The sequence below is a fragment of the Ammospiza nelsoni genome, chromosome 1, assembly GCF_027579445.1.
Source record: "Ammospiza nelsoni isolate bAmmNel1 chromosome 1, bAmmNel1.pri, whole genome shotgun sequence".
Classification (NCBI taxonomy): Eukaryota; Metazoa; Chordata; class Aves; order Passeriformes; family Passerellidae; genus Ammospiza; species Ammospiza nelsoni.
Genome location: NC_080633.1, coordinates 22,361,392 through 22,388,937, shown reverse-complemented (window position 1 = coordinate 22,388,937; position 27,546 = coordinate 22,361,392). Strand labels below are relative to the sequence as shown.

The 27,546-nt window shown below is 38.3% G+C and overlaps 1 protein-coding gene across 5 annotated transcripts in view; it reads right to left on the bottom strand.

Annotated features, from left to right (window-relative positions):
• The window catches only part of ADAM22 (ADAM metallopeptidase domain 22), a 115,563-nt gene that overhangs the window by 30,822 nt on the left and 57,195 nt on the right, over positions 1 to 27,546 (bottom strand). For all 5 annotated transcript variants that reach the window (XM_059470644.1, XM_059470653.1, XM_059470663.1 and 2 more), the window contains exons 4-21: positions 25,426 to 25,489; positions 24,720 to 24,789; positions 19,599 to 19,669; positions 19,036 to 19,110; positions 16,905 to 16,976; positions 15,735 to 15,901; positions 13,735 to 13,819; positions 13,237 to 13,327; positions 11,342 to 11,393; positions 9,322 to 9,421; positions 6,543 to 6,614; positions 6,011 to 6,103; positions 3,536 to 3,616; positions 3,262 to 3,312; positions 2,925 to 2,988; positions 2,298 to 2,403; positions 1,110 to 1,226; positions 267 to 435 (exon numbers count right to left, since the gene is read on the bottom strand). In XM_059470644.1, the coding sequence (XP_059326627.1) occupies positions 267 to 435; positions 1,110 to 1,226; positions 2,298 to 2,403; positions 2,925 to 2,988; positions 3,262 to 3,312; positions 3,536 to 3,616; positions 6,011 to 6,103; positions 6,543 to 6,614; positions 9,322 to 9,421; positions 11,342 to 11,393; positions 13,237 to 13,327; positions 13,735 to 13,819; positions 15,735 to 15,901; positions 16,905 to 16,976; positions 19,036 to 19,110; positions 19,599 to 19,669; positions 24,720 to 24,789; positions 25,426 to 25,485 (1,596 nt within the window). In that variant the 5' untranslated portion in view covers positions 25,486 to 25,489. The remainder of the gene's footprint in view (positions 1 to 266; positions 436 to 1,109; positions 1,227 to 2,297; positions 2,404 to 2,924; positions 2,989 to 3,261; positions 3,313 to 3,535; positions 3,617 to 6,010; positions 6,104 to 6,542; positions 6,615 to 9,321; positions 9,422 to 11,341; positions 11,394 to 13,236; positions 13,328 to 13,734; positions 13,820 to 15,734; positions 15,902 to 16,904; positions 16,977 to 19,035; positions 19,111 to 19,598; positions 19,670 to 24,719; positions 24,790 to 25,425; positions 25,490 to 27,546) is intronic.

Below are 27,546 nucleotides of genomic sequence, written 5' to 3'. Positions count from 1 at the left end.
CAAGTTAGCAAAAGTGAGCAAAAACATTGATTGATAAAACTCTGTAAAACTAATACATACTAACTATGACTCATTGTTTAAGATGTCTGGACTGGAATGCATTATATTTAGTTATGTGCCTCCTTCCCTTTTCACTTTCAAAAAGTTCTCCAGTTTTACGACATCTAGAGTCACATTGACCTTCCTGAAAGGCCCAGCTAGTAGACTACACAAGGCCAGGTACTCAGAAAAAGCAGCAAAAAGCATTGAAGAGTGCAAGAACCTACCCCGTGTCCTGAACAAATCTGGCTGTCGGTGGTGCCCGGGCAGGTGCTGAAGTTGAAGGCCTCGGTGGGGAGGCAGCGATGGTCCAGGCACACCATGTCCGGCCCACACGGCGTCCCGTTCTCCACATAGCCCAGGTCCGTGTCCTCATCGAGCTTCACATGGCCACCACTGCAAGACAGTCAAGAGAACCTTGGAAACTTGTGCTGTGGGTAGATGGGGCTGCTTGAGGAACTGGGCCCAGGGCTGCTGCCTGCGTTTCTGTGCTGCACAATGCCCAGGAGCAGGTAAGAGTAAGTGTTGGCTCAGTGACCTCACTGGGCCTGAAACAAACCTAATCAGTGTATCTACATCAAACATGAAATCATGAACACAAGAACCATTTTACCTGTGAAACAGCTTGAGTTAGACAAAACTCAGTTTACTTGTTAAGACGTCAATTCGTCTGACAGTTGTGTGAAGCTATCAAAATATACCACATCTATAATTAGAATTCAGCTACAATATAGCAATGAATTAGGCTACCAGTTAACTTTGGCAGTGCAGGCATATGTCTAAGTATTCTGGGTACCTGAAGTACTTGGCAAATATTAAAGAATGTATAATCACAGGGCCTGAGAAGAGCATTACCTCTCTTGAGGCAAAATTAACTATTGAGGGGACTGCAACACTGCCCCACAGGCAGTTAATTTTCTGAAGCTTAACAAAGGTTGAACTGAAATAATGGTTATGTGTTAACAGGAAAAAAAAACAATGGAAACAGTTTTTCTCCATTTAAGAATGAGAAAGCTGCTTTTCTGTGCAAGATGGATATTGTTCGTTCTGTTTTCAGAATTTCCAATTACCTGCAATTGTAGACTTTTCCATAGTGCAAGATTGATGTTGTGATTTCACCATCAAGTTCTCCAAGTCTGGGCACACTGGATATATTGGAGCACAGAAGGTATCCACAAAGCACATCCCTGCATTGAAAGAATAAACAGACACTCATAAAAAATAAAATTCAAGGACAATGGACAATCAAAACTATGACCACTTGTTTGGTAAACTATGTGTTATTCCTTGATTTTCTCCCGCTGACAATAACTCCCATAAATGATGCTATTTCCAAAGAAAATTCTTCCCTTGTAAGATAGATTTGGAAAACTCTGTTTTTATACCACATTATCAAAAATCCCCTGAGTAATAACAAGCAAGGAGCTGTCAAGAACAAACCTCATCAAATTGATTTAATGATCTATTAAGATCAAGTAACCGGTCCATAGAGAAGCAACAGTAGATACTGGTTCTATAATACACTCTCATAGGACACATATATAGGGGAACTATAGACACCAAGTTGAATTAAACTGCTGAAGGGACTTCACTACTCATGTGTGGAGACTTTTGCACTGACAGAATAGAAGGGTCTGACATTTCCCATATTACTGAAAATTTTTTACTTATGAATTTGTAATGGAACAGAAATAAGGTTACCAGAGTTTAAAAAGTGGGAAAGAACAATAGTTCACCTGTAGGCAGGACTAGAAATCAAATGTCATGGACAAAATGGAGAAATTTTAAAAAACAGTTTGATAAGGACAGGTGAAAGGTCCAGAAATTGGAAGAAATAATCAACTGCATATATTCAGAATGTGAAATAATGCTTTAGGCAGTGACTTGCAGGAGCATACTTGGAAAGTTACAATACCATGAAAAGTGAAGAAAATATAGCAATGCCATGGCACAGCATAAAAAGTGAACACTGCACCAAGATGTGAAACCAAAGGCTGCTCTCCTCTGCAGTGCTAACCCTCACTGAGTACTAGGAACACTTTTGGTCCAAGCTCTCCCAAGCTCAGAGGGTGGTCTCTTGTCAGGGATCATCTCTTCTTGGGACCCTACTCCCTCCAGGACTTCTTGCACAAAGGTCTGCAGAAGAAGGCCAAAAATCTGATCCGTAGAGAGGCTTTTTGAGTCTCCTCATGCCAGCTAAAGAACTGGATCAGGGGTACAAACCTCATTCAATTAGCTTTCTAAATGGATCAACTTACTGTTTATTGCACTGTACCCAAGAGTCCTTGTCTCTTCCACAGTTTCCTTTCTCAGTCCCCTCAATATTCAGCTTCTCATAGCAGTACCTGTCAGCTGCCGTCACTTCTAAAAAAAGAAACAAATCTCTTCTAAGATGATGACTTTGAAAAGCCATGTCCTGAGAAATGGGGATACACAATCAAAGCAAGCAGAGCTTCCCAGTTTGTGAACTGACACACCATGATCTGCAGCTGGCCCATGAAACTCTGCACAGTGCTCTTCTTGATTAAAAGTTTTATGATGCTACCAGAGGACTTTTGTTAAAAATTTTTCAGATTGATGAGAATTTATTCATGAAAAATGTCCCCACTGAAATAAACTAATGAACATGAGTACAGGCTTCCTAGATGGTTATTAATGAGAACTAAAGTTTCAGTTTTCAGTCACCAGTAAGTTAACCAACACTAGAGAAAGAGCTGGAAACAAGGATGGAAAGACAAAAGGACAGGGGAAAGAAAGGGAGAGACATAGTGTTCTAGATGTTTTCAATGGTTCTCAGTATGTCCCTTCCATAATTTTTCTTAGCTAAGATAGTCTTTCAAGTCACATGCATGACAACCAACTTAGAAACAGAAACATTCACTTACTTTCACCCCAGATATATTTACATTGCCGGTCCCTGGTTTTACATCTTCCTCCAAAGCAAATACCCTAGAAAGAAAGAAAAAATATAGAGAAAATATTTCAAATTACTTGATTTTCTAAAATATGTATTTCTATAATGCCAAGATTAGTCACACACTTTATATTGGGGCAAAGAATATGTGATTCTATCTTCTTTTCATTAAAAACATGACTAGAATCTAAAAGTCATCAATCTTAGCAGAACTGTCCCAGGTGACTTCCAAAGATCCTAAAACAAAATCCATAAAAAGCAATCTACAACAGCAGAAAGAATGTAAAACAAACTGAAGTCCTAATTACCTGTCTGTTATCACACGAATATCCATCCATTTTATGGATATTAGGAGAACACTACAGAAAGAGAAAATAAGTAATAGATCATAGATCAGACAAGCATGAAAGCAAAGTATACAACAAAATTAATATGAAAAACCATTTCAGTATAATTCTGTTTTTTTAAACATCAACAGATTAAACACAATTTTTATGCACCATACTATACAAAACATTCATAGTGATTTTGAGATTACAGGTGGGGCTTTTTTGTTTCATTAATAGAAGACACAAAAATCACCTGGCTGGAATTTCCTGTGCAGTTCTCTGCAATATCACAATCATTCACTGCTTCTCGACACAAAACTCCTTTAGGTTCAAACTGGGGGAAAAAAGCACAGAAAATGAGTGTCTTGGTTTCTCCATACCTTGCCTTAAATGCAATGCTTCCTTACAGTTTTATCTAAAATAAAAAATGGAAAATAGTCACGTGCTGACTGAAGTGGGAAGAGTCTCCTTTCCCTGGTGTGTATGCTGCACCACTCAAGCCATTTACGGGTGCAAGTGGTGCCACTCTCTGAGGCACCCCCTCCCAAGGGCACAGATTGTGGGGCTGAGCAGGAGAGGTCTCTCCTGGGACAGAGGAGCCCTGGGGGTGTCCAAACCAATACTGCAGTGGCTGGCAGCATCACTCATTTTTCCACTTTTCTCCAATGAAGTATTTTTCCCAAAGCAGCTGGGGGAGAGGCTGATGGAATCTGCTCTCTAGAGGAACCCCTTTGGAAGTTCTCTCCCAAATCTAAATACCCTAAACCAGGTCACTGTGTCTTTTTGTGACTATATTGCTTTTCTGTAAAGAACAGAAGAAGTCATCCTGATCTTCTCTCTAGGGATGAAGAACACTGCAGACCTCTACATACAAACACTTCGGTTATTTTAATCCCCCACTGTTGTTGCAGAACAAGAACTATTAATAAATGTACTGAATTCTGTACAGTTTGACACTTTTCTAAGGGACTGGATATTTAACAATGAAAAGTGTACCAGTGACCTAATATAGACATTTTGGCTAAAGAATTATGTGCTAAGTCTCAGGACCTGGAAAAGAAGGAAGACATCTCATTTAGGCAATTGTTAGTGTTTCTGGTATGGACATATTACAGAATCCTTATTTTTACCTCAGAGTTTTCTTAAGACTTTGATACACAGTTCATTTTGCAGGCTCGTGGTTTTTTTTTTTTGGTTTGTTTTTTTTTTTTGAGATCTGCATGCACACACATTTTTCAGGGGACGTCTGTTATCTGCAAGCTGGTGTGAACAGCACAAGATTCTGGGATGTATAATCACCATGTATTGCTTGCAACCCCTCCTTCCCTCCTGCTTTCAGGCAGGATATTACAGGGGAAGGTAACCCCAAGTTTCGGAGCTATTATATAGTCTTTTGAGTTGTCCTGATAAACACAGTAGTAAAATTCTACTTTTCTGTTCATTCACTCACCCTTGCCACTCTGAAGGGAGATAAACCTTCTCTCTTTTGCAAAAAAATAAGGCAGGTATACAAAAGCTTTGTTTTGTTCTGATAGTCTTTAATATGGTGCCTATGTGACTTGGATTCTTGAGCAAAATTCACCCACACTGGCAATCTGCTGATTTTTTTTTATTATTATTACATTTAAAAAGGGAATGTGCTTAGGGAAATGTGATCTGTTCCAGCATAATATGTGCTTTTTCTTTTTATAACATTAGGATGAGCACAAAGTCAAGAATGTGATCCGCAGTTATTATTAATGATCCTCCTAAGGGAATGAAACCCTCAAATGTGCAGAGACAAAGATAAAAATACCACACATAGTACACCACAGTTTTAACTACATTAATACTAATTATCTTTATTACTAAATTAATACAAACAACCATTTGAAGTCACATTTAACAGGGCTCCCTTACAGCCACGATCTGGTTAAACCTCCTTTTACTATTTACTGATGTATCAAGAAGAACAACTTAGAGTTTACACCGGGCTTGATTCCCTTTACTCAATGGGATTTCAGTCAGTCCAAACATAAGGCAGACCAAACTGAAACTGAATTCAGGTGTCTTTTAGGCAAATCCTTCTGAGTAATTCTGCTGGTTGTGCTTTTGTGTTTTTACTCCATCCTTCCCTCAGACACTCTGTGGTATGATTTTCCCATTCAGTTTCATGGGGCAAACCCAGAGCAACACATATGGCATTGGGAGTGTCACCTGGATAAGGATGCACATGTTCACGGAGTGACAGAATGGCTGGGGGTGTGAGGGACCTTAAAGATCATCTAGCTCCAGCACCACTGCCCCTAGGCAGGAACACCTTCCACTTGCTCAAAGACCCATCCAACCTGGCCTCAGGGATGGGGCACCCACAGCTTCTCTATAGGCAACTTGTTCCAGTGCCTCACCACCCTCCCAGTGAAAAAACAAGGACATCTAACAAAACCTTTATGGTTCATTTATCCCTTAAGTGAGGATGTCTAATCTAATAAGATCTCATAGAACTTCAACCTGATTCAAAATTGTCTGAAACTGGAAGGATTCAATTTACTTCTGCATTTGATGACTGTCCCTGCCCCAAAAGCTTAAAAGACAGAGTACAGCCTCAGAAAAACCAGATTTCAGCCAGTTTTAAAAGGTAAGCTTTCAAAAGAGTAATCACAAGGTCTGCAAGGGAAAATACATGTGCTGTATTGCCTGCATCCACCAGGATGCATTCCCAGCAGGCTGTGAGGGTCACTGTCCTTACCCGGCACTTGCGGCAGCAGAGCCCGTTGCTGCACTGGGAGCCCGCGGTCAGGGTGCAAGTATTGCAGCACTCTCCTCCTTCACTGGCACACTCCTGGGAACACACACACACAGAACAGAATACATGGAGAGGACATGAAGCCCAAGCTCTTAATGCTCCTCATCTTAGCATGCTATCTGAATGGATTTTCATTCATTCATTCTTTCAGGTACCTAGAGGCAGAAAAAGGCATGTATTTGTGGAGCATGAAACTGATGCTTGTGTGCAAGATAGAAAATAATTTTTCTAACTTCATATTGCCATTAAATACTAACATCTTAGCACTGAAGAGTGTTTCCATCTAGGAAAATGCTTTCTTTCATGCCTTTGAAGGCTTGATTCTGCACAGCCAGCTATTACTATGAATCCTTGGGCATATGAATCCTTGGACCTTCACCGTGCTTGTCTTCCTCCACTTATAATTCACAGCAGCAATGTGCAGTACCAACTCTCAGACAAATCTTGTTGCTAATTTAAAGTATGTTGCACTTACCGCTATTGTCCCACAGTCACATTCCTCTCCATCTTCCACAAATCCATTGCCACATTCTGGAGGATCCAGAAGCTGCATGGAAATTCAGAAATCAAAGGGCATGTCTCTTTTATAGGAATCACTGTCATATTTGCTCTGTGCAACATGGTTTTTAAGCTAGCACTTTAAATGGATTAACTGAAATAGTTTCCATGAATCAGGGAGACACAGAGTGACACAACACAAGTAAAGCATACAGAGAATGAACACTCCTGAAAATCGATACAGCAATGCTGCCAAGTCACATGGTATCTTCTGTGCATAGGTGTCACTCAACAGTAAATTCAATTTGAGCAGAAGTTACAATGAAAAACAAAAGATATGACAATATAGGGGGGAAAAAATAAGGATATGACAATTTCATTATCTTCATAACAGTTGCAATTGCTGTTGTTCTGGAGTTCAAGTGACAAGGGCTGAAAGGGTAAAGCCTCCACTGTAAATTCAGAAGTAGTAGCCATAAAAAGTAGTCCTTTTATGTGGCTCAGAAATGCTTGGGAAGGAGAGATGCTTGGTTTCTTTGTCAGTTTTTGTTGCAGTTGGATTTTTCTTTCCATTTTCCTCTACCACAGTCGGGAACTTTTCCCAGTTTTCTGTAAGTATGTATTACACACAAGCAGATGTGCACAGGGAGTATTCCTGATGAGGCTTTCTCCCTTTCAGCCTTCCCAGTGGACTGTAACTTAAAAGATCAAAATCTTTATATTTGTATGCCATAACCTCTTCTAAGGGACACCGATATTCTGTTCTTTCCAGTTTAATTTTTTCTGTCTTCCTAAAACCTTTAAAGGTAGTTCTTCTAAAACAAAATATTTTTTTCCTTTGGACATAAGAAACCATAATAGTAGCTTTTATTACATAAATGAGAAGGCATTTAAGTGTGTCACCAGACTAAAATTTTGCAGCTCAGCCCTCGAGTTCTCCAATTAAACTGGGACCATTCCAAAAATCACTCTGCTTCTGAGCCATCTGCACAAGCACAGCATCGTACATGGTGTAGAGCATTTCTCACTGGCTGCTGCCTTTCTGTCTGGAGCCCATAGGATGGAGCATCACCCCACCAACTTCACTGTGCCACCAACCACAGCCTGGCACAGGCTGATGTGTTATTATTACATGCCCTATTGAAATGGAAATTTGACTGCAGCATGAAATGCATATGTAGAAGGTAACATAAAATGTATGCAAGCTTTTAGAATTATTAAAGAGTTGTTAAAACTGCTTGTTTCCTATGTATTTTTCCAGACAGCTTAACTTCTTCAATATGTCTCAGTGTGCTGCACAACCGAGACAAAGAGACAGCAGTGACAGAGAATTCTGCCTTGAAATATTGGGCCAATTTGCTGCAGTGCATAGGGACAGCTAAAAATGAAACTGAAGGAAAAAACCCAAACATTAAAAGCAAATTGGATAACCTTTCCCCAAAGTCATATCATTCATCCATTCATTTGAAAAGAGCATATGTTCAACCTGCTCCAGCAGCCATTGATGTAATTTTTGGGATTATAGCTGATCTAAGAGCGGAGCACTGCCAAACACTGCACCTTGTCACATTAGCTTTCCTTTATCTCATAATGCTTGAAAAACAAAAACAAGTTTGTGTCTAACCACCCTTGCTAGGAAACACATCTTTGACAGCATTGTTAATTAGACAGACATCCATTGACAAAACCTTTAAACCAACTCAAACCACATTGCATAAAAGGAGCTAAATTACCCTGGCTCCACATCTAACTCACATTTCTGCATGCCATCCAAAAAAACCCAAACCTAAAGTGCTGCCAAACTAAATTGAAAGGAGAGTAATTGGGGTTTTTTCCAACTGACAGATGTGTAAATGAACACAATCACTAAAATAAAACCAAGATAAACAATACACTCAGCAAGTAAATACATCCACCAGTATTTCTCCACCTTTAATGGGATGGAAAAAAGCAAACTTCTAAAACTCAGGTACACTTTAAATAAGAAATTTTATATCTTATTAATGAATTACAGTGTTTTCTCTCCACTTTTAATAATATACTCTTTCATCAAAAGAGACTTTTAAGAGATAAGCAGGCTCAGCTTGTCCAGGTTTGATGTTTTTCTTTCTTTAAGTTTTATGGAAATTCTGTGGTTGTCAGAAGATGTGATTTTTCTCACGTTCACGAGAAGGAACATGCTTTACTCCTGAATTGAACTTTCTTCTCTTTTACATCTGTGACCACTTCAGTTACCAGATAAGTCTTTTTTCCACATTGGACTGTCTTTCTGCCTTAACCTCTTTTCCTTTGCTTGTTGAAAGACAGCCATTAAATACAGGTTAACATTAATTATATATAGAAAAGAGTCAAAATAATTATCCTGCTTGCTTTACATTTTAATACCTGCTTCAGTAAATGGAGTAGTAATATAGTGGAACACTGCTGCAAATCCTGCATTGCAGACCTGTTGTAAATACAAAATTGTATTGCATTCATAATATTCAGAATAAATTGTATGAGGGATAATTCTTGATCAGAGGCTGTTGGTACTCTACTGGACATGAAACCACTTTATTAGAAATTTATTTAAAAGTAATTTCTAAACTACTATGAACTAAAATAATCTACTTACACCCATATGTTACCAGAATAGAGAGAACCAGAACTATCAAAACTAAAGGGTATTTTTCCAACATTATAATTTTCATTCTTCTTGATTTCATCAAAATTAGCAATGGAATAGAAATAATATTAAACATTAATGTAATGCTTACTTTGGTTGGTTTATTGAAAAGGCAGGCTCCACCTCCATTGTTTAAAAATTCATGATACTCTTCAATATCACACTCGGAGAACTTGCTTGGAAGATAGTACCTAACAAAATAAGGTAGAAAGATTACTTTCTCTCGTGCTTTTTACACTGTAATTTCTTTTTTTGAAACAGAAGAAATATAATGTTATACTTCAGAAAGAGAATGAAAACAATGCTGTTCAGAATCAGAGTGACTATCTGCTTCTAAGTCTATCTGACTATTCTATTTCTTTCTATTTGAAAATCCTTCCAGTAAATAATAAGGAAATTTCAACAATAACACAACGCTCATGGAATGTGAGAAGTCTAGAATATTTCACTAAGTTTTTAGGTGTCAAACAGCACAAATCTGATTCCAGCATGTAGTTCACACAAGCGTGACTTGTTCCACTAACAGGCCTGACCTCAGAAATACGTTTATTTCCTCCCATACAAACTGCAGGAGTAAAAGACAGCTTATAGTTTGTTTCTCTCTAGGAGGAAATGGTTCCCCTGGCTCACAGTATTTTTTATATAATAGAGTTATGCCATTTTAAACATGCTTCTAGCAAACACCACCCAACATTTCAGCTTCCTTCTGTGTCGTGTGTCCCACTCAGTAAATTTCAATTGAGTACAGAGTGCCCCCGAGGCCCTGTGCCCCACCTAAAAACAATGTGATGCACAGAATCTTTGCATGGATCATTTTCACAGGGAAATGACTTTTCCCAAGGCAACTGCAGTGATCTTTACATTCAGGTCCATAGTCATGAAAGTACTTATGCTTCAAGGAGATTTTGGAGTCTCAAGGGCTTTCCTCTTCTATCAGCTCAGCACTGGATATAAAAATATTAGCCAAAGTGCTATCCTGCACTGCTGGGAGAGATACCTTCCAGAACATAACTGGCTTTTTTCCATCTCTGATGCTCATGAATTTGGTGTAAACACTACAGAGGCTGTGGATTTCACTGAAGTTCAGCAATAAGCTAGGTCAATACAAGGCTTTTTCATGTACCAAATTATGTGAAAGGTTTGAATTTCAGATAAAGAATTTAAAGGTCCTAACATGGGAATTTATAACTTTTATAAGAATCAAAAAACACCTCTCAGGCTGGCTTTTTAATTTCCCAAAAATCAGAAAAATCCTACCAGATGTGTTTTCAAGTATTCTAAGGTGAAAAGGGCACACATTCACACTTTTAAAGAGGCTTGAATGAGACATACTTCTTTGCTCAAAATTTTTCTGACCACAAAACTATTGTGAAAATTTGTGGATCCATTTGGAATTAATTACAATCTGAGCCCTGTCTATATCTCAAACTAGAATACAATGTAATTCATATCTAAAACTAGACTAAAATGCAATTCATATGCATGATAAAAGACAGGCCTGTAATAAAAAGTGTTAGTGTCTGAATACACTTCAGAAAGCATCAAATTTCATCCACCAGCAAAAATTTGCTGATTCACCAGTCATTATGTTCAAATCTCCCCAGTGACACTACACATGGGTATGAACATACTCAGCCTCCAATGGGGGCAGTTTTTCTAACAATATCACACAAACTGTGAGATAAAAAATGATAGAGATAGATAAAAGATTCCAACAAAAACACTGAAAATGAGGCATGCCTCAGAAATTTGATTACAGGATTTCAAGAATTAGGGTATGTTATTGTTTCTACAACTCAATAGCAATCTTGCATGAGAAAATAAGCTATGCCTGCTTCTGCTTCTCTGCAATGACCTGACTTGGCTGTTGAGCCTTGTGCTTTCCAAGTTAAATCAGCATTCGCCAAAAACTCTCACATGCCCTTCTCATGAACTCACTTATTCCCACATTTCTTTGAAGGTGTCTCTGTATGGGATGTACTTAATACTTTACTTTCTGAAAACTGAGTCGTCAAAAATATTCTGATGAACCACAAAAGAGAAAACTTTTCACACCTTTCCTTTATGCCACTGTATGAAAAACATGACTTTTCTCCAGCGAAATGTCTTACCCCATATCTCCCATTATGCATCCAGACCACATGTCCTCACACTTACATTCACCTGACAAAAACAAAAGATAAAATAAAAAGTTACATCTAAAGTCTTGTGAGTCCAAAGTAATACAATTCTTATCCTAAAAAGCTCACTGTACTCAATTCCATTTCATATTTCCAGACAAGTTGGAAAGAATAATTTGCTGGTTTATTGCACACCTTAGTTTAAGTGTATCAGTGCACCTTGCCAAATTTTTTTTAAAACTCTACATGATTCTGTGCAATCCTGAGCTTTGAAAATATGTCCTGATTTTCTTTCCTTCTCTGAAAGGAAATATGAAAGGAAACTGCAGTGTTAGCCCTCTGCACTTGCAAATCATGAGTCAGCTTTCTTATCTCCTGTGGGATGATACTCATTTCCAAAATTTTCAGAATTATTAAAAAAAAATAATTTTACTTTTCTAATTTTTTTTTTTTTTAGTTCTCTTCTTTGACTATTGTAATGTGATTTTGAAAATCTTTCCTTGGAAAATCCCAAACAATATTTCAGACCAAAAAAAAGCATGGAATGATCAATGAACACAAGGTAGTACAGCAGGAACTATCAGCTTTTTCCTCTGCTCTCCCTCCCTTCCCTGCCTGCCTCCCTTCCCCATGAAACTCCCTTCTGCCCTGCCAGCTGGGATCACTTTGCTCTGGTCTCAATCCTCCTCTCTCAAAGCTGTCTTGCTTTAATCTCAGTAGAAATGTTTTCCACTTGCACGTTCCATAATTTCTTTTACTGTACACATGAACATCAGTTGTTTATTGCTTCCACTTTAGAAGTACAATTAGAGAGGAAACAAAGCTCTGTCTAACAAATGCACTCTCCTCTCTCCCTACCAAAAGTGTCCTGCCCTTCTCAGCCATAAAGAAAGGCAGTCACCACTATTATAATTTTCACTTTTATCCTGCCCCTACTTCCACTCAAAAATATGTGGCTGAAAAATGAATAATGAACATGCCTGTAGGATAGAGCATCAGTTCTACATTTCTGAGTATTTTTTAAAATGGTATTGCATAATTTGCACAAAATCCCTTTAAATGTAGCTGTCTCTCTGCATTATATATTGTCTTTACAATGCCTGAAAAAAAAAAAATCCACTAATCAATAGAGTAATTTATATTTTTAAATGTAGGCCACATAAGCACACACAATCCAGTAAGTCCACACTCCAGTTAATTATCTAAAGTGTTTTATAACTGTATTTTTATTTTAATCATATCAGGCTGGGACTTCATATAACATGGAAGCAGGAAGGCAAGCTGCTTGTTGTGGGCACAATGGTGGAGATCAAAGCATTGCAGGTAAACAGGGATAACTAGGGAGCTGAATTCCAAGGTTACAGCAGAGAAATGGTAGCAGTAGGGTAGCAAATACTGGATATTTGGGTAATCTACAGGAGAAACAGGGGATTTGGGTAATCTATAAGAGGAAATCAACCAAGGAAAACAGGTAATAAGTTGAATTGTTTGAACTGTTCTATATAACAGTACTGAGGAGGCTCCTCATTATACCCTGATCTAATAATCTATATTCCCACCCTTGTGTCATAAGATGGCAGCCATTTGGTCTGTGGGTGGGACACCAGTCTCCCTGAAATGAATGGGAGTGGCAGGCACCTTTATGGTCTATTTTGGATAAAATGGGGACACCACTGCTATCAGGAAATACAAGCAGGGGTATACTAGAGCATTCAAGTAAAGAAAAGTTAGTATGTCAGACCCTTCTCATGTTACTGCAAGAAATAAAAATATTTCAATATTGTGAGAAATGGAAGGAAAAAGTATATATCAGAAAGACACTGATAGGATCCTCCACTTGTTAAGATTTTTCTCTTGCGACAGAGTGAAAATGCAAATAAAATTACCACTTAGAAGTTTTCTTCTGTCTGAGAAAATGCCAATATTTTGGGCCAAGGTCTGCGCCAGGGTAACTGCCATTAAGTCTGGCTTTCCAAACTGAAAGAAACAAGCAATGTGGGGAAAGTAATCAGTAACACATAGGTATCTCTGATTCAAGTGAAGCTTTTTTCATATCAAGGCAAAAAATTGCAAAATCAGATACACAGCCTTAGAATTCTTACTGCAGGGTAGCTAGATGAAAATTAAACACTGGCTTATAGACAAGCTAAGTAAGAGAAAGTCTGTTTCTCTCTTGGCACTGTGGCTAGAAATATGAATGACAGGATATTGCAGAATTTGCTTAAAAGTGTATTTGAAGTGTATTTATTCACTCATCACTCTTCATTTAAGTGTCCCTTCTAGCAAAAAAAAGCAAAATATTTTTTGAGGAGCATGTCTGCACTAATAAATTCCCGGCAGACAAACTTCCACCACTCTTTGCTCAAACCAGTATGCCCACCTACCTCATTCACACCTCCGCCTTTAAGCAAGGAGCAGATTCCACCAGTGTGGGCTACACCACTTCGACTGCTCTGAAATCGACTCCCCCTTTGACAAAAACAAAAAGAAAAAGAAGTTTACCCTGCTCAGTCCACGAGTTTTGCACCTGCCTGTTCTAGTATCCCCCTTGTGATTTCCAAATGGCATTTGCAAATGCTGGATGCCACCACTACACTGCAAATTATGCAAAAACTAATGGGAAAACAAGATAACCACTCACAAACCTCACATGACAGGTTATCTCCAGAAAACTTATACCATCTTCCCTCCTCCTTTTCAGAATACCTAATATAGGAAGAAGAGGACTATTTTGCCAAACCACCTGGATCTGCCCAACCTCTTGTTCCTTGGCATTCTACTGCAGTGAGTGCTTTCTGCTGGCACGTGCTTCAGGCAGAGTTCAGGAGAGGCCACCATGCCCCCAGTGCACGGGACTAGTGAAATGACATGTCTCTGACTGGGCAGTGCTGATGTGGTAAAACTCAAGGGGAGAGGCATTAGCAGAAGATGCAGAGGAAGGTGAAAACTCCCTGGAACTACAGCCAATCTCATCCAAGGAGCAGATACACTCTGAGCCTAAATCTAATCACCTCTTTGGTGCTGACCACATCAGCAGGAATGACTGCCAGTTACTGGAGACAAAATTTACTCTGCTCCACCTGAGAGTACTTATCATCCGGCAAATTGTTTCTCTCAGGTGAGAGGAGAAAACTATCAAGAAGGGTCACAGTGGGCTAACTGTGGAAGCTCATTTGTAATCACTGTACCATCACACAGCTATCCCCACCTCCCAGCTTAGCTGTGTTTCACTCACAGACACAATTGCAGAAACTGCTGTTTCTAAACAAATCTATGAATGCAATACCACAATAACCACTGGTGGTGGTGCTATGGATAGCACTGGAATTAGCATACTAGTGGTAGCCAGAGTCCCAACCACAGGCCAAATCAGGCTTTCTTTTGTCCTAGTCAATACACAAACATTCACAAGAACCAGACTTCCCCCTCAAAGACTTTACAATGTCACCAGAGAAATTACGAAAAGGATATGAGAAAACCTGATTCCCTTTTAAGAGATGAAGATCTGAGACAGAGAAACCAAAATCTGCAAGCACCATTTTGCAGATCTTACTAGCTTTCTTCAAGGCAGAAACAATTGGCACTAATTAGGTACATGCAAAAACTCTGAGGGTGGATACCAGGCTTGGGTATCCTGGAACCCTACTGAAGTCATGTGAAGCGAGGTGTTTAGGTTAGGTGTATTCTTACAGGCTCCTAAAACAGTCAGCAGAGAGAAAAAAGGACTCCAACAGAGATATTCATCTGGCATGTGTGTGTGGATCAAAAACCTCAGCCACATATCTCTCCTGTATTTTTGCACATATATTTTATTATATCAATCTTATTTTCAAAACAATTAAGATACTTTGAGAAAATAACATTCTTCTCAGTTTAGTATTCTTATAGCTCAAATGTCTTGGGAGAACAAACTGTTTTGAGGATCTGAAACACTTCAGTAATCCTGCAGCATGCAGGTCATTCAACAAAGTAAAACATGCCATAGTGCACTTCAGCAGAAAACCTCATTGGTTCCAAAACCAACGTTCTGCCTTTAAATAATCCGTGCTCTACTGCTGAAGAAGTCAACCTCTGAGGTGGAACCATGCATGACTCTTCAGATAGCTGCACTTGCAGAGTAGGTGGTTGCACAGAATAACAAAGGATTACAGTGCATGCAGCTCAGGCTTAGTATGTTAAAACTAAAATAAGAGTCAAGCCTCTGGTTGCACTGGCAGGCAGTTTGTGAATTAATTTTTCTCCCACCTCCCCATCTGAAACTTTATTTTCTGAATTATTTTGGATTACACACACAACAGGAAGGAGATGCATCAGCCATTTGTGAGAAGCAACCCCCAAGGAAAGAAAAAACCCCAGTAATATAACATCACACAAGGTTACGTACGAAAAAAGGTGAACTGCGTCACTTTTCTCTCTGATAAAATCCCTCCTATATTTCATAAACTCACGTAGAGTCACCAAGGGGTTTTCAGATATGGTGAACTTGTTATCAGTAGCCCAGGTTTCCATGGCAACCAATACTATCCTGGTGTTAAGTTGTTCTTTATATATCTAGTACATTAACAGAATGAACAAATATATTATGTCAAATAGAACAAAGATGAGATTTACCCCTTTTTTAACAGCTTTTTTACATAACTAAATATTTAGCTTATTCTAGCACATTTTGCATTCTTGTAGGTGATTTTATTTCCCTCAAAATCAACAAACATATAAATCAGGTAAAACCAACATTTTTGGCTTAATTTTTTAATCCATTCTCTTAGGCTTCTCTTAGCCTACATAGGCAGAGGTACATACAAGAAAAATGTGATTTTTGAAAAATTAGTACATTCGAAATAGTTCAAAGATTTGAATGTAATGGGTCTTTTATAACAGCCAGCTCATCCCATGACACACAAGGGCCCTCTTATGCAGAATAATGATCTATAAAGCCATAATTTTTCTCAGTTATATATGTCTATAGGAGTATTTCAACTCCTGCTGGCTGAATCACAAAAAAAGGGACATACTTTCAATGCTGCATTAACACTCCACACCAAATACTTTCAAGCATTTTCTTCTTCTAGGAATACTTTTCTTTTTCTAATACTTTGCTGTGGTGAGGTGCAAGAGCCAGCAGCTTGTCTGATTTATCATATAAAGATAATCCACATAGTTCACCTGTATGTCCCTATTCTGACTCATTTATTCAAGTGCACTTCTGGAGAAATTTTAATGCATTAGAATTTCAGATTGTCTTTTGGGTTTAAATTTGTCAAAACAGGGATCCTGCACTAGAAATTGTCATATCTAAGGTGCTCTTTACAACTCAGACTCAAGGGACCAATCCAGCAGGATATTTAAATGTTTAAAGCCACAAAATAAAACCCCTCTGATGCTTTATGTTGCACAAAGCCTCTAGAGGTGAATGATTGTGGTTCTAGATGAAAATTTGCAATCTTCACATACATTATTATTGTTACACCATGAATTGAAAACTCCTGCATGTATCATCAGGAGAATCTTATACTCATCTCACACATAAAAGCACATATAGCTGAGTGATACTTACCAGATCAGCCATGTTCACAACTGATTTAGCATAACTGTTGGTATGGCCGACTGACAAGCGGTGCTTTTTACACTGTGAAAAAACACAGACAGTAACAGGATCAGATTCAGAAAAACAAGGTCCATTTCCAAACCACCATAAAGTAAAAAGCAATTATATCAACAATAAAGCCCTTGCACAAGGTTTTGTCTCTTGTGCTGAGTGTAATGTTCATAACCAATAGTAAGAAATTGCTCAGAAATGCACATTACTGATATACTTTACAACAGCTGTTGTGTAATTTCTTCTTTAGAAAGTATCCTAGAATCTTTATTGGAAAATGATATAAGAACAGTAACATTCTGTTACTCTCTTCATTATCACTATTGTTGCCCATTTTAAAATTAATCACAAATGCCATTGAAGAAATTAGGAACAAAAATTTCCATAGCTGAGACTCCTTAAGGTATGTTATCCCAGAAGTGCCTGCATCTGTGTTTTAATCTATCAGACTCCCTTTTGTTGCAGTTTTCTCTCTTAAGGTGTTTTCTTGTTTTCCTCTTGTATAGTTGCACACTCTATAAAGCCACAGTAACTGGTTCAAACCACTTCAGTGATCAGACTCCAATTTCAGACCTTTACTGAAATTTGTAATGCAGTGTTATAAAAATGGCACTAGAAACAGCTGTCCAGGTACTCCTATTTGCAGAAAAAAACCCAAACAGTTATGAATGAGCATCATGGGCATGAAAGTCACAGGTATCTCAGAAGAATTTAGGAGAAAGTGTACAAGATTTTCAGAAATGTTTTGCCCCCTTGTGCCCCATGATGCTTGATTTTGGAATGAAAATTGTCTATATTTTCTGGAAGTTAGGATCTTTTAGTGGGCAAGAAGTTTTCCACAGCTAGGGCATAGGATGGGCATCCTTTCAAGCAGAAATGGGGGGGAAACCACCAAAACCAAGAAAGTTAAGCCCACAGCAAATGATATTTCCTTCTCACAGGAGGAAATTATTTGGCTTCTTTGATCACTGGCACTCACCTCAGAGAATAAACTCCTAACTGGACTGACTCTTGCAGTAGCTGTGATTAGACAAAATTAGGAAACATTGTCCTTGAAGAAAATCTGCCTGAACAGAGAGGAGGATCCCAAAGGAAATGTTGTGGCTTCAGCTCTTTAGGATCAAGCACAGTTACTATGATTTAAGGAATTTTCATCCAAAATGATTAATTTTAATCCAAGAATTTATTCCTATGTTCCTCAAACTTAGCTTGTGGAGGAGTATGCTGTCTAAGGACAGAGGCACACTTTTTCTACACTTTTTCGCTCTCACGTCTATTTTTGCTAATTCAGGTATTGCATGAGAGAATTGCTGCACATCACAGAAGAAGTAGACAAGATTTATAGAAATATTTTGATTTTAAGGCCATAAGTGACCATAAAAACATCTAATGTCACCAGTTGGATGAGCAGTGCCAGGCTGAACTTTATCCAGTTACATTAAGAGGAAATCCATTGTGTTTGAAGCTACCTTTGAAAATTGCAAGTGATGAAGAATTTGCCATTTCCTTTGATATTTCCTTCATTAAATGCTTAATAAATCATCTTCACTGACATAAATCTGTGGTTTTTCTCACTTGAATGAGTCTGGCTTTTCTTCAATACACTGTTATTATGTGTCTTCCACTGTGTTAAAAACCCCACTGTATTCTCCCAGAGAAAGTATAAAAGTTTAACAAAATCATTTTCTCTACATTGATTGGGACATTTAAAAAAAATCTGGTCACTGTTAATCTCCCCATTCTCACCAGCTGCTGTACAATTGAAATAACTGCACTATGGATTGCTGAGTGCCTGTAACTAAGAGAAATGCTCAGGAAAGCCAGAAAGAAAATCATTAGCTTAAGTCACACTGACATTTTTTAATTTCTGACCCTTCTTTCTGATCCTCAGATCTAGTTGCATTCTTGGTGAAATTAACTTGCAAAAATTCAAAACCAGCTTCATCAATGGTTAATGAAACCATAATTTCTTCTATTAAGAACATAATGAATTTATTGCAGCCTAATAGTGTTCTTTATTGTTATGCTCTCTGGATAAATTAAGACAATTTGATGCTAATTGTAAGATGTTGAAATGTGTCAGTCTTACCATTAGATGATCATTTACAATCATCAACTCAATATATTTTGTTTCCTCTTCAACTTTACGTGGAATCTGACGAACCTATGGAGAGATTGTAACTTAGAGTCTAACAATACAGAGTGTAACTGGTAACAGACGTCTGCACTTAGTGGCTTCCCTACTTTAATAAACAGGGAATGAAGTCTCCATTTAGAATATTTATTTTGAAACAAAATAAAGTGAGATAAAATAGCTACCTGCCACTATTGCAAAATATTACAAAATAGATAGGTTTTATTAAAGGAGTTTCTGATAAAACTATACTCAAAATGGGCAAAATTATTTTACCTACCTTTTCATTTGCCATATAGCAGTATTTAAAAATTTCCTAACTCTTCAGGGAGGCAGTGTCCAAGAGAACCCATCAATGTTTAGCTTACATTAGATACCTCTTTTTGTATTAGCTGTATTGATATAGAGATCCTGCCAAACCAGCAGGAGCAGCAGGACTCCATCTGGACAAATTAACTCAGCAGACATGAAACAAACTTGACGGCACGTTCCTTACAAACAAGCATATTGGCACATACCTGCCTTTTCCTTCTTTTGTGTCTTGGCCTTACAACAAAATTCTGTGATGTACTATTCGTCTGCCAGAATTCTAAGCAGAAAACACAGACAAATACATGGAATATTTACAAAAATATAGCCCAGCAATTAGTGACCCTGATGCAACATGACAGTAGTATGGCATTCTTCAGCACTTCAGATGCAGCAACAACTCATTTTTTCAAGTTTCCAGCTAGAAGGGAGGCAAGACTACAGATGCTTCCCAGTAACAGGGCTCTTATTAAAAACTCTACTAGTGATAATCTGGGTCTGTTGAAACAGATGATCTGTGGGTGTCACGCTTCAGAAAGCACAGCAGATGTTCTATGCCAAAATTTCACCAATACTGGGCATGAAATATTATTAGCATAGTGCTTCCATGGAGTGAATCACATTTTCAGGAATTCAGCAGACATTCACAGAGCTCTTGCAATAGCTACCTAAATTAATAAGAAGAGCATGGAAGGCAGAATTAATGCTTTAAGGCGATTATATTCACAAAGCAAAATATGTCAGAGTTGGGAGAAACCTTACAAGATTTTGGCAATGCTCACTTGCCAACACTGCTAATCCCTCTGTGTCCTTAACTTCTTAAATCTCTAATCATAAGCATCAAGTAGTTTATTCTTTTGCCAAATCCTTTTCACCAAATCTATTAGTAGCCCCTCATGGAAAAGGACACATCATAAACTAAGCAGAAGATAACACTTGCTCTTACCCTTTCAAATGTCCAAGAAGTAATTTTCCATCTTTAAATTTAAATTCATAGTCCCTGCCTCTCTTTTCTCTATATAAAATACAGCTCTTTCCTTATCTTGTATAAATGTGTTTCCTATTTGCATAACCCCAAGAAGATCTTTTTGATTCATGCAAATTCAATGTTTGCAGTTTCTCAGTTTGTAATAATGTTTCTCCTTTCTCTGCTTTCCCTCTTTTGTGCTTTCTGTAGCTTTGGACATGCTTTCATTTTCAAGGAACTGAAAACTTCTTTCAGTTTTTCAGTGATTTTACCAGTCCTTCAGAGAAGTAAATAGTCCTATAGTGTTTATAGGACACTCCTATAGTGCTGTAGGATTGATGGAGCTGTGTAAATTAAGAGACTTCCAGTTCACATATCTTTGTACACAACTTCTGCTTGTTTTACAAATTCCTGAGCAGTTCAGTTTTGCTGGTGAGACAGGGAAGTTTCTCACAGCTTCACTTCCTGCTGTACGTTAATTGTACAATTTCTGCATGAGGTTCAAAAATAGGATTAAAAACATGCTAATAGGAATTTGACAGAGCTGCCATATCAGCAAAATCTTAAAACACAAAGCTGAGTTGCCCATCTGACAAGATATTGCCAGGCCTAAGGGATAATTTTAACCAAAAGTGGCAAATTACTAATAAGGCAAAACAGGAAAACAAAGCATGAATAACTGGTATTGTTTTGGGTAAATGAGGGACTATGGCGACATTTTGGTATGTGAGGTTTGCAGATACCTTTTCACAGAGCAACCTAGACAATCACAGGCTCTCTGCTTTAAAATGTTTTCATGGTTACACCAATGCACTAGAGGACTTTCTTTAGAAAAATGATCAAGGATAAATTCAATCACACCCAAGCTCCTTATTTATTGCTTAAAGACCTGCAGACTGTCGAGCTTTCGATGATGAGAAACTAGATCTTGGAAACCTTTTTACAATGTTTTTGATTATGCTTTATGTATGTTAACTAGTTTAGACTGTTCTAGTGCCACACAACTGGATGTCAACCTGTCATTTTTGATTTTATAACATGCTTAATGACACTGGTAAAAATAACACTTTTCAATCAATAAAATAATAATTTACAGTATATATATCGATTCTCAGATAACTTTACCAGTGCTTATTTCACTCACAATCAGAAGTCAGTCATGTCTAAGGGAAATGATGCAGCCATTACCATAACACACATTAACATTACCTTATAACTCACAAGATGGATAAATGCACACAGGTTGCATTTCCAGTCAAAGATCCTCAGGCAAAAGAACACAACCAGCAAAATCACAGGGAATGTTGATAGTTGAGAGATACTAGCAGATATTTTGATGGGAATATATTGCCACAAAAAAAAAATTAATGGAGATTCACAAAATCATAGGATCATCTTGATTGGAAAAAGATTGCTAAAATCAAGCCCAACCATAAATTTAATACTGCCAAGTCCCACTAAATCATCTTCCTAAGTGCTGTATCTACATATTTTTTCATGTGATCCCAAAAGAAAAGGACATCTGTTATGTATTACTTGAAAAACAGCACCTTTGATAACATATTGTTATCTAAAACCATGCCAGGGCAGGCATTGTGGATCTCAACAGAGATTGTGAGAAAAAAAGTCTGGTAAATATAAGGTCAAATGCTCTAAGTGTGCCAAGTCATCTGCTCAAGCTTCCTTATTTAAAATTTTCATTATTCCTCAGACCATTGCAAAGTACAGTAAAATAAATTCTTTTCTGCAACAGCTTGTGGGGTTTTTCTTAATACCCAGGGAGCAAAAGAATGTCTAAAGTACATTGCTATTTAACTGGGATAGAATAGTGTGTGCTTTTACTATTGCTGATGCTGAGTAATCCCTACCACTTGAATTTTTTTCCCTTTCTAACATCAGTATTGAAGCTGGTGATCTACCCAGTTCATTCCTAATGCAGTGGAAATGCTGAGTGGAAATCTCACCTTACACACATTTCTAAAGATAAGAGAAAAATCTTGACTTCAGGAAAAATCTCCTTAGGCCAGTCAAATTGATAAATTATGAGAGTAGCTATGATGATATATGCCAGCACAGTGCTTGCTACTGCTAACAATAATTTTGTTGTAGTGCTTTCAAAAAATCATTCACAAAAATACTAGTAGCAATTAACTGTAAATGTTAATTAAAGAAAAAAAAGTCAAGTCAAGACAGAAGTCTGGCCTCTCCAGACTGGCAGGGAAGAAGCAGAGGAGCTCTCATCCCCTGAAGCTGTGACTGTGCGTGGAGGATGACTTACAGGCAGAGATAAATTGAATAATTACAGACAAAGAAAAATTGTGGGTTTCCTAATGAGGATATATTATACATGTACTGTAATTTTCACTACAAACATCAGAAGCACCTTTTCAAACAATTTTACAAAACCAAGTATGAGCATGTGGGAGAGTAGACTATGAATTAGAGTCTATTTCTCCACACATGGGACCCTAAACATAAAATGATGGAAGATTAGCACCTGTACCTCTCATCCACATTACAAATACTTGCATAACTGAGAAGACTAGCACTCTGCAACTGAATTTCCTTTTTAACCTTTTCTACAATCCTGTGATTCTAATTCAATCTAGATGGCAACATGTTCCGTTATGTCATGTGCTGGGCTTTGTACAGCAAAGCCAGCGACTAATTATTTGTTATCTGTAATAAAATCAAAACTGTACAAGCATGTCTGGATCCTTGTGGGAAAACAAATGAGCAAAACAAGACTATGAAGCCCTAGTCTGACAGTTTTTCAAAAATCAAGAAACTCTGGTGGAGGTGAAACTGGGGCATTTACTTGCAATTAATCCCTTTTCATAATTTTAAAAGCAGAAAACAATTTTATTCCATAATCTTGAAAACATAAAATTCACTATTAGGAAATTTTATAAAACAGCTTATAGATAAACCAACACTAGCAGTGTCTTAGTTTAACAACCTGAGATAGAAGATTTATTTTAAACTCAGCATTGGCTGCATTATTTCCAATCTTTTGCGTCAAGAAAATGTGATAAATGATGCACTCTATTATTCAGCCTTATGTTCAATAAATTGCTCTCATTACACTATCATCTCTGCCAGCACAGGGAGCAAGCACGGTACGTGTGTAAGGTACACAGGAAGTTTTGTGACACAGAAGTCACTGCCTTGCACAAAAGTCATGAGCCTTTTGTGCTCATGTCCCTCCATCCCAACACTGCCTCTGCCTTGCCTGGGCAATCATCATCCCAGGACAGGAGGCACCAAGCTGGGACAGTGGCTTTGTTTGGATTCAGATTCCTTCTTCAGAACTGAAATTAAGGCAATCAGATTGTAGCAAGTTCCTTTTTTTTTTTTCTTCTTTTCTCATTAGCTCCCTGAATGATTCTGCTTTGCTTAACAACTGGCACACCTGCACAAACTGCGCTCCAGGGATGGACCCGCCTGCGTGCAGCACTCAGCACCTCAAGACCTCAGATCCAAATGCTGCCATAGGACAAACAGTTTGTAACAATTAACCAAACATCTGTAACTCTCCTGAAGAAATCAGACTGGAGGTGGTTTCTACCAAAATGTCAGTGTCTACAAAGGACAGTTTATCTAGGATATGCGTTGTAGGCCACGAAAACACATCTGTAACAAATCCTTGACAGAATGGGGATATGTCACAAATACTACAATTTTAGCTTCAATTAACAAGCCAACCTCTCAGATGAAAACCCATTTTTTTTTAGAAAACCTTTCTCCCTCCACACACAATATGGGCATTCCTCACTACAAGCACTTGACACCACTTCTGCCTCCAAATTCATCTGCACTGAAACGCACGGCCCTCATCATAGCCAGCACTGTGAAAGATGCTGATGGCACTGGGGATCAGAGTCACTGAGCAGAAATGACACTGGGCAATTTCTTGTCTCCCAGGCTTATGTTCACTCCACGGTACTCATCCTGTATCTCAAAACCAGAAAAACCCATGAAGAGTTATCAACCACCATCAAGGTGGTGTTAATTTTCATCACCTCTAGGCTACCTCAGCCCTTTCCTCCCTACAGCTACCAGCACACAATTCACACCACAGACCACATGCCCTGTTAAAAGAAACACATATCACAACGTGAAGGTCTAGGAGAGATTTCATTCATTAGATTCAGGATTTTTTTATCAGATTTTTTCCTGTGCTTTCACTGTTTCAAAATGAGGTTTTTTTCAGTGTGTGTGGTTTTTTTTTTTTAATTTATTTGAGTAAAAGAAGGTGTATATATAACAAAACAATATACTCTCAGAAGATGATCTATCAAATATAATCAACAAATTTGGCCTTAGAATAAAACAGTAAGTAATGAATACTTAAAAATCATACCAGATGGCAGGTCGACTGAAGGAAATTCAAACAACTTGGATTTGTAAACAGAGTGGAAATGGAAGTCATCCTGAAATAGTGAATAATTGTCCATATTACATCAGGAAAAATTAATCCATCTCATGATCATTAAACAGACAATTCCAAAGGTTCTTGTCACCCAAAGCACACCCCAGAGAACATGCAAGTTGCAAAGCACCATTACTCCACATTCTTCCTTCCCCAGCTGCAATGTGATTGCTAATGCCATATTTAATCACCTTTTATATCTGAGTACCTCAAACACAGAGGCTGAGCACACAGAGCTAGGCCTAAATTGGGCTCCCAGAGCTGCTCAGGGAGAGACAATGAAAAGTCCCAGGAGCTGCTGAACTGGAGTCAAGGAAGAACCAGGAGGAGAGTGCTGTAATAAACGCAGAGCAGCAAGTGCCAGGGAAGGGCACTGGGCACTCACAGGCTCCAAGGGACCCTCTCCTAGTGCTGCAGTGCTCTACTGCCAAGAGCTACAGAGCACACACATACAGACACATCACTAATGTCTAATTTTTGCAGGTCTGCCTTTGTCTGTGAAGATGGAGTCTCACATTTGAGGTAAATGAACTGGGAATGAGGGGATGACCCTTTGGTCCCATGGCCTTATGCCTACCCTGTGCCCATGGATGGCTACTCAAAAAAACACAGCAGGACTACTGTAAGTTCTACTTACATCTGAAGTGTAGTTTTCATCTGGTTCAATAAGGTAAGTATGGTTTCCATCATAGAACATCCCACTGTCAAGAGCAGGAAATGTTTACAGATTTAATAAAGAAACACTAGTGCGACATGGAAGTAACTTCTTAAAGTTAATATACTTTAAAAATTTTAATATTTGGGGAAGGAAGAGTTTAAAATGGTTTCAGGAACTGAATGCAATTCTGGATTGCATTTGTTTCTTCACTTCAGAAAAAAAGATTTTCTCCTGTGGTGAAGCAGACTCTTCTTCTACAAAGCTTCCCTATAACATATATAAACACAAAATGGACTAATTTAACCAACTGAAAATCCAGTTCAAAGCCCCCACTCCAACGCAGGAGATATTTATCTACAACAGATAAATGAGGGACCTGTCTTTAGGAACACATATTTGGAGCATATGCATATCTTTCCCCAAATAAAAATGGTATTTAATTGAATTGAATTATCCTTAGGTTTTAATAGGTTGTTTTATTAACTCTTTCCTTAGCATTTCATTTAAAGAGAATGTTGATACAAATACTAATCTGTAAGAGCAGAAAATCAAATGTTATTTCTTATACATTCTGATCTTCAACCAAACCAGAATACTTTTAAGTAACTTTTCCTTTACTTCAGTGGCATACACACATGATTGGGATTAGGCTGTATCAGCATGTCCCTTTCAAAGGGTCACTACTAAAGTGTTACGCTTGGCCCTAAATATGAGCTGTAAATTCAAATTTGGCACATAGCACACAACAACAACAGCATGAAAGTGAGATTATTTATTTACTTACATTACTGTTAAAAAATCCAAAACAAACATGAATTACAAGCAACAAAAACAAATCCTTTTCTTTTTTCTTATGCAGCTTTTTTTATCAGCAAAATTGACATTCACAGAAGTAACCTGGGTTACTGACTGTATCACATATATCAAGTATGAGCATAACTACAATGTAAAGCTGCTTCAGCTGTCAAATTACACATGCCTATTCTTTAGAAATAAATACTGTCTTTACAGTTTAAGCAAAATATTCTAGCATCTGCTGGAGCTTCTTTGCTTGGAAATGAGATGAGACTTGGGAAGATCCTGTAGCTCTTTACCAGTCCAAATTTCCTTTCCTCTGTTTGCAACTTTAGATGAGCAGGGTCTGCAAGTTGAAGCACTGTCAGCAAAGAGCTTCTCGTGAGAGTGCTGCTCCCAGCAGCACTGACCTCTGACCAAGTCACTGAGCAGTGACAAGAATAATAGTCACTGCTGACCTACAGACCTGACCACTCAAAGCATCCACGGCTCTTTCCCCACCAGCTACCATAGACCTAGTGCGCTCTGAATAAACCACACGCTCATGGGTGTGTTACAGAGAAAGCAAACATTTCAAAAGCCTGCATTTCGATGATGTGTGTTCTTCAGGCAATCCCATTCGTCGCCGTGCCAGCGGCGCTCACGGCAGGGACCGCAGTTTCTGCGGTCACCACCAGGCGGCAGCACGATCCCGGCCGTGCCCGCTCCGCTGACACCGCTCGGCACTCCGCCTTGCTCGGGCTAAGCGCGGGGAACCGGGCTTACCGAGCACCCCCAGAACACAAACAAAACAAAAATCCGAGCAAAACGGCTTGCTCGAAGTTACGGTGGCGGAGGTACATTTGTCATTAGCCAAGTCATTAAGAAGACATCCATAATTACAGGTGTTCTGTCAGCCGGATGTGATCGATTTAACTCATAATAGGAAGGATGTGAAGCAGACATTACTAAAAGAAGAACTCATAACTTATGATTAAAAAACCTCAACATTTTTTCACCTGTATGAATAATTCTGCTGTTACTGGCTGAGATCTAGAGGTACTAACATGCAAAAGAGGAGACTGGCATGACCTTTAGAAATATGAAGCTTGTTATTCTCTTAAAGGCATCTGTTTTGTCTTGTGTGCTTCCTAAAATTTATGAAAGCAAAGCTCCTGCCCAGACCTTGCAGAAGACAACTCTGCTCAGCGACCATTATTCCAGCAAAATATTCCAAAGTGGGGCTGAAGCTAAGGAGCTCTGATTGCCAGTGTGAGTTTCTAGTAATTACTTATCATTTAAAATCAGCTGTGTAGGAGCTAGTTG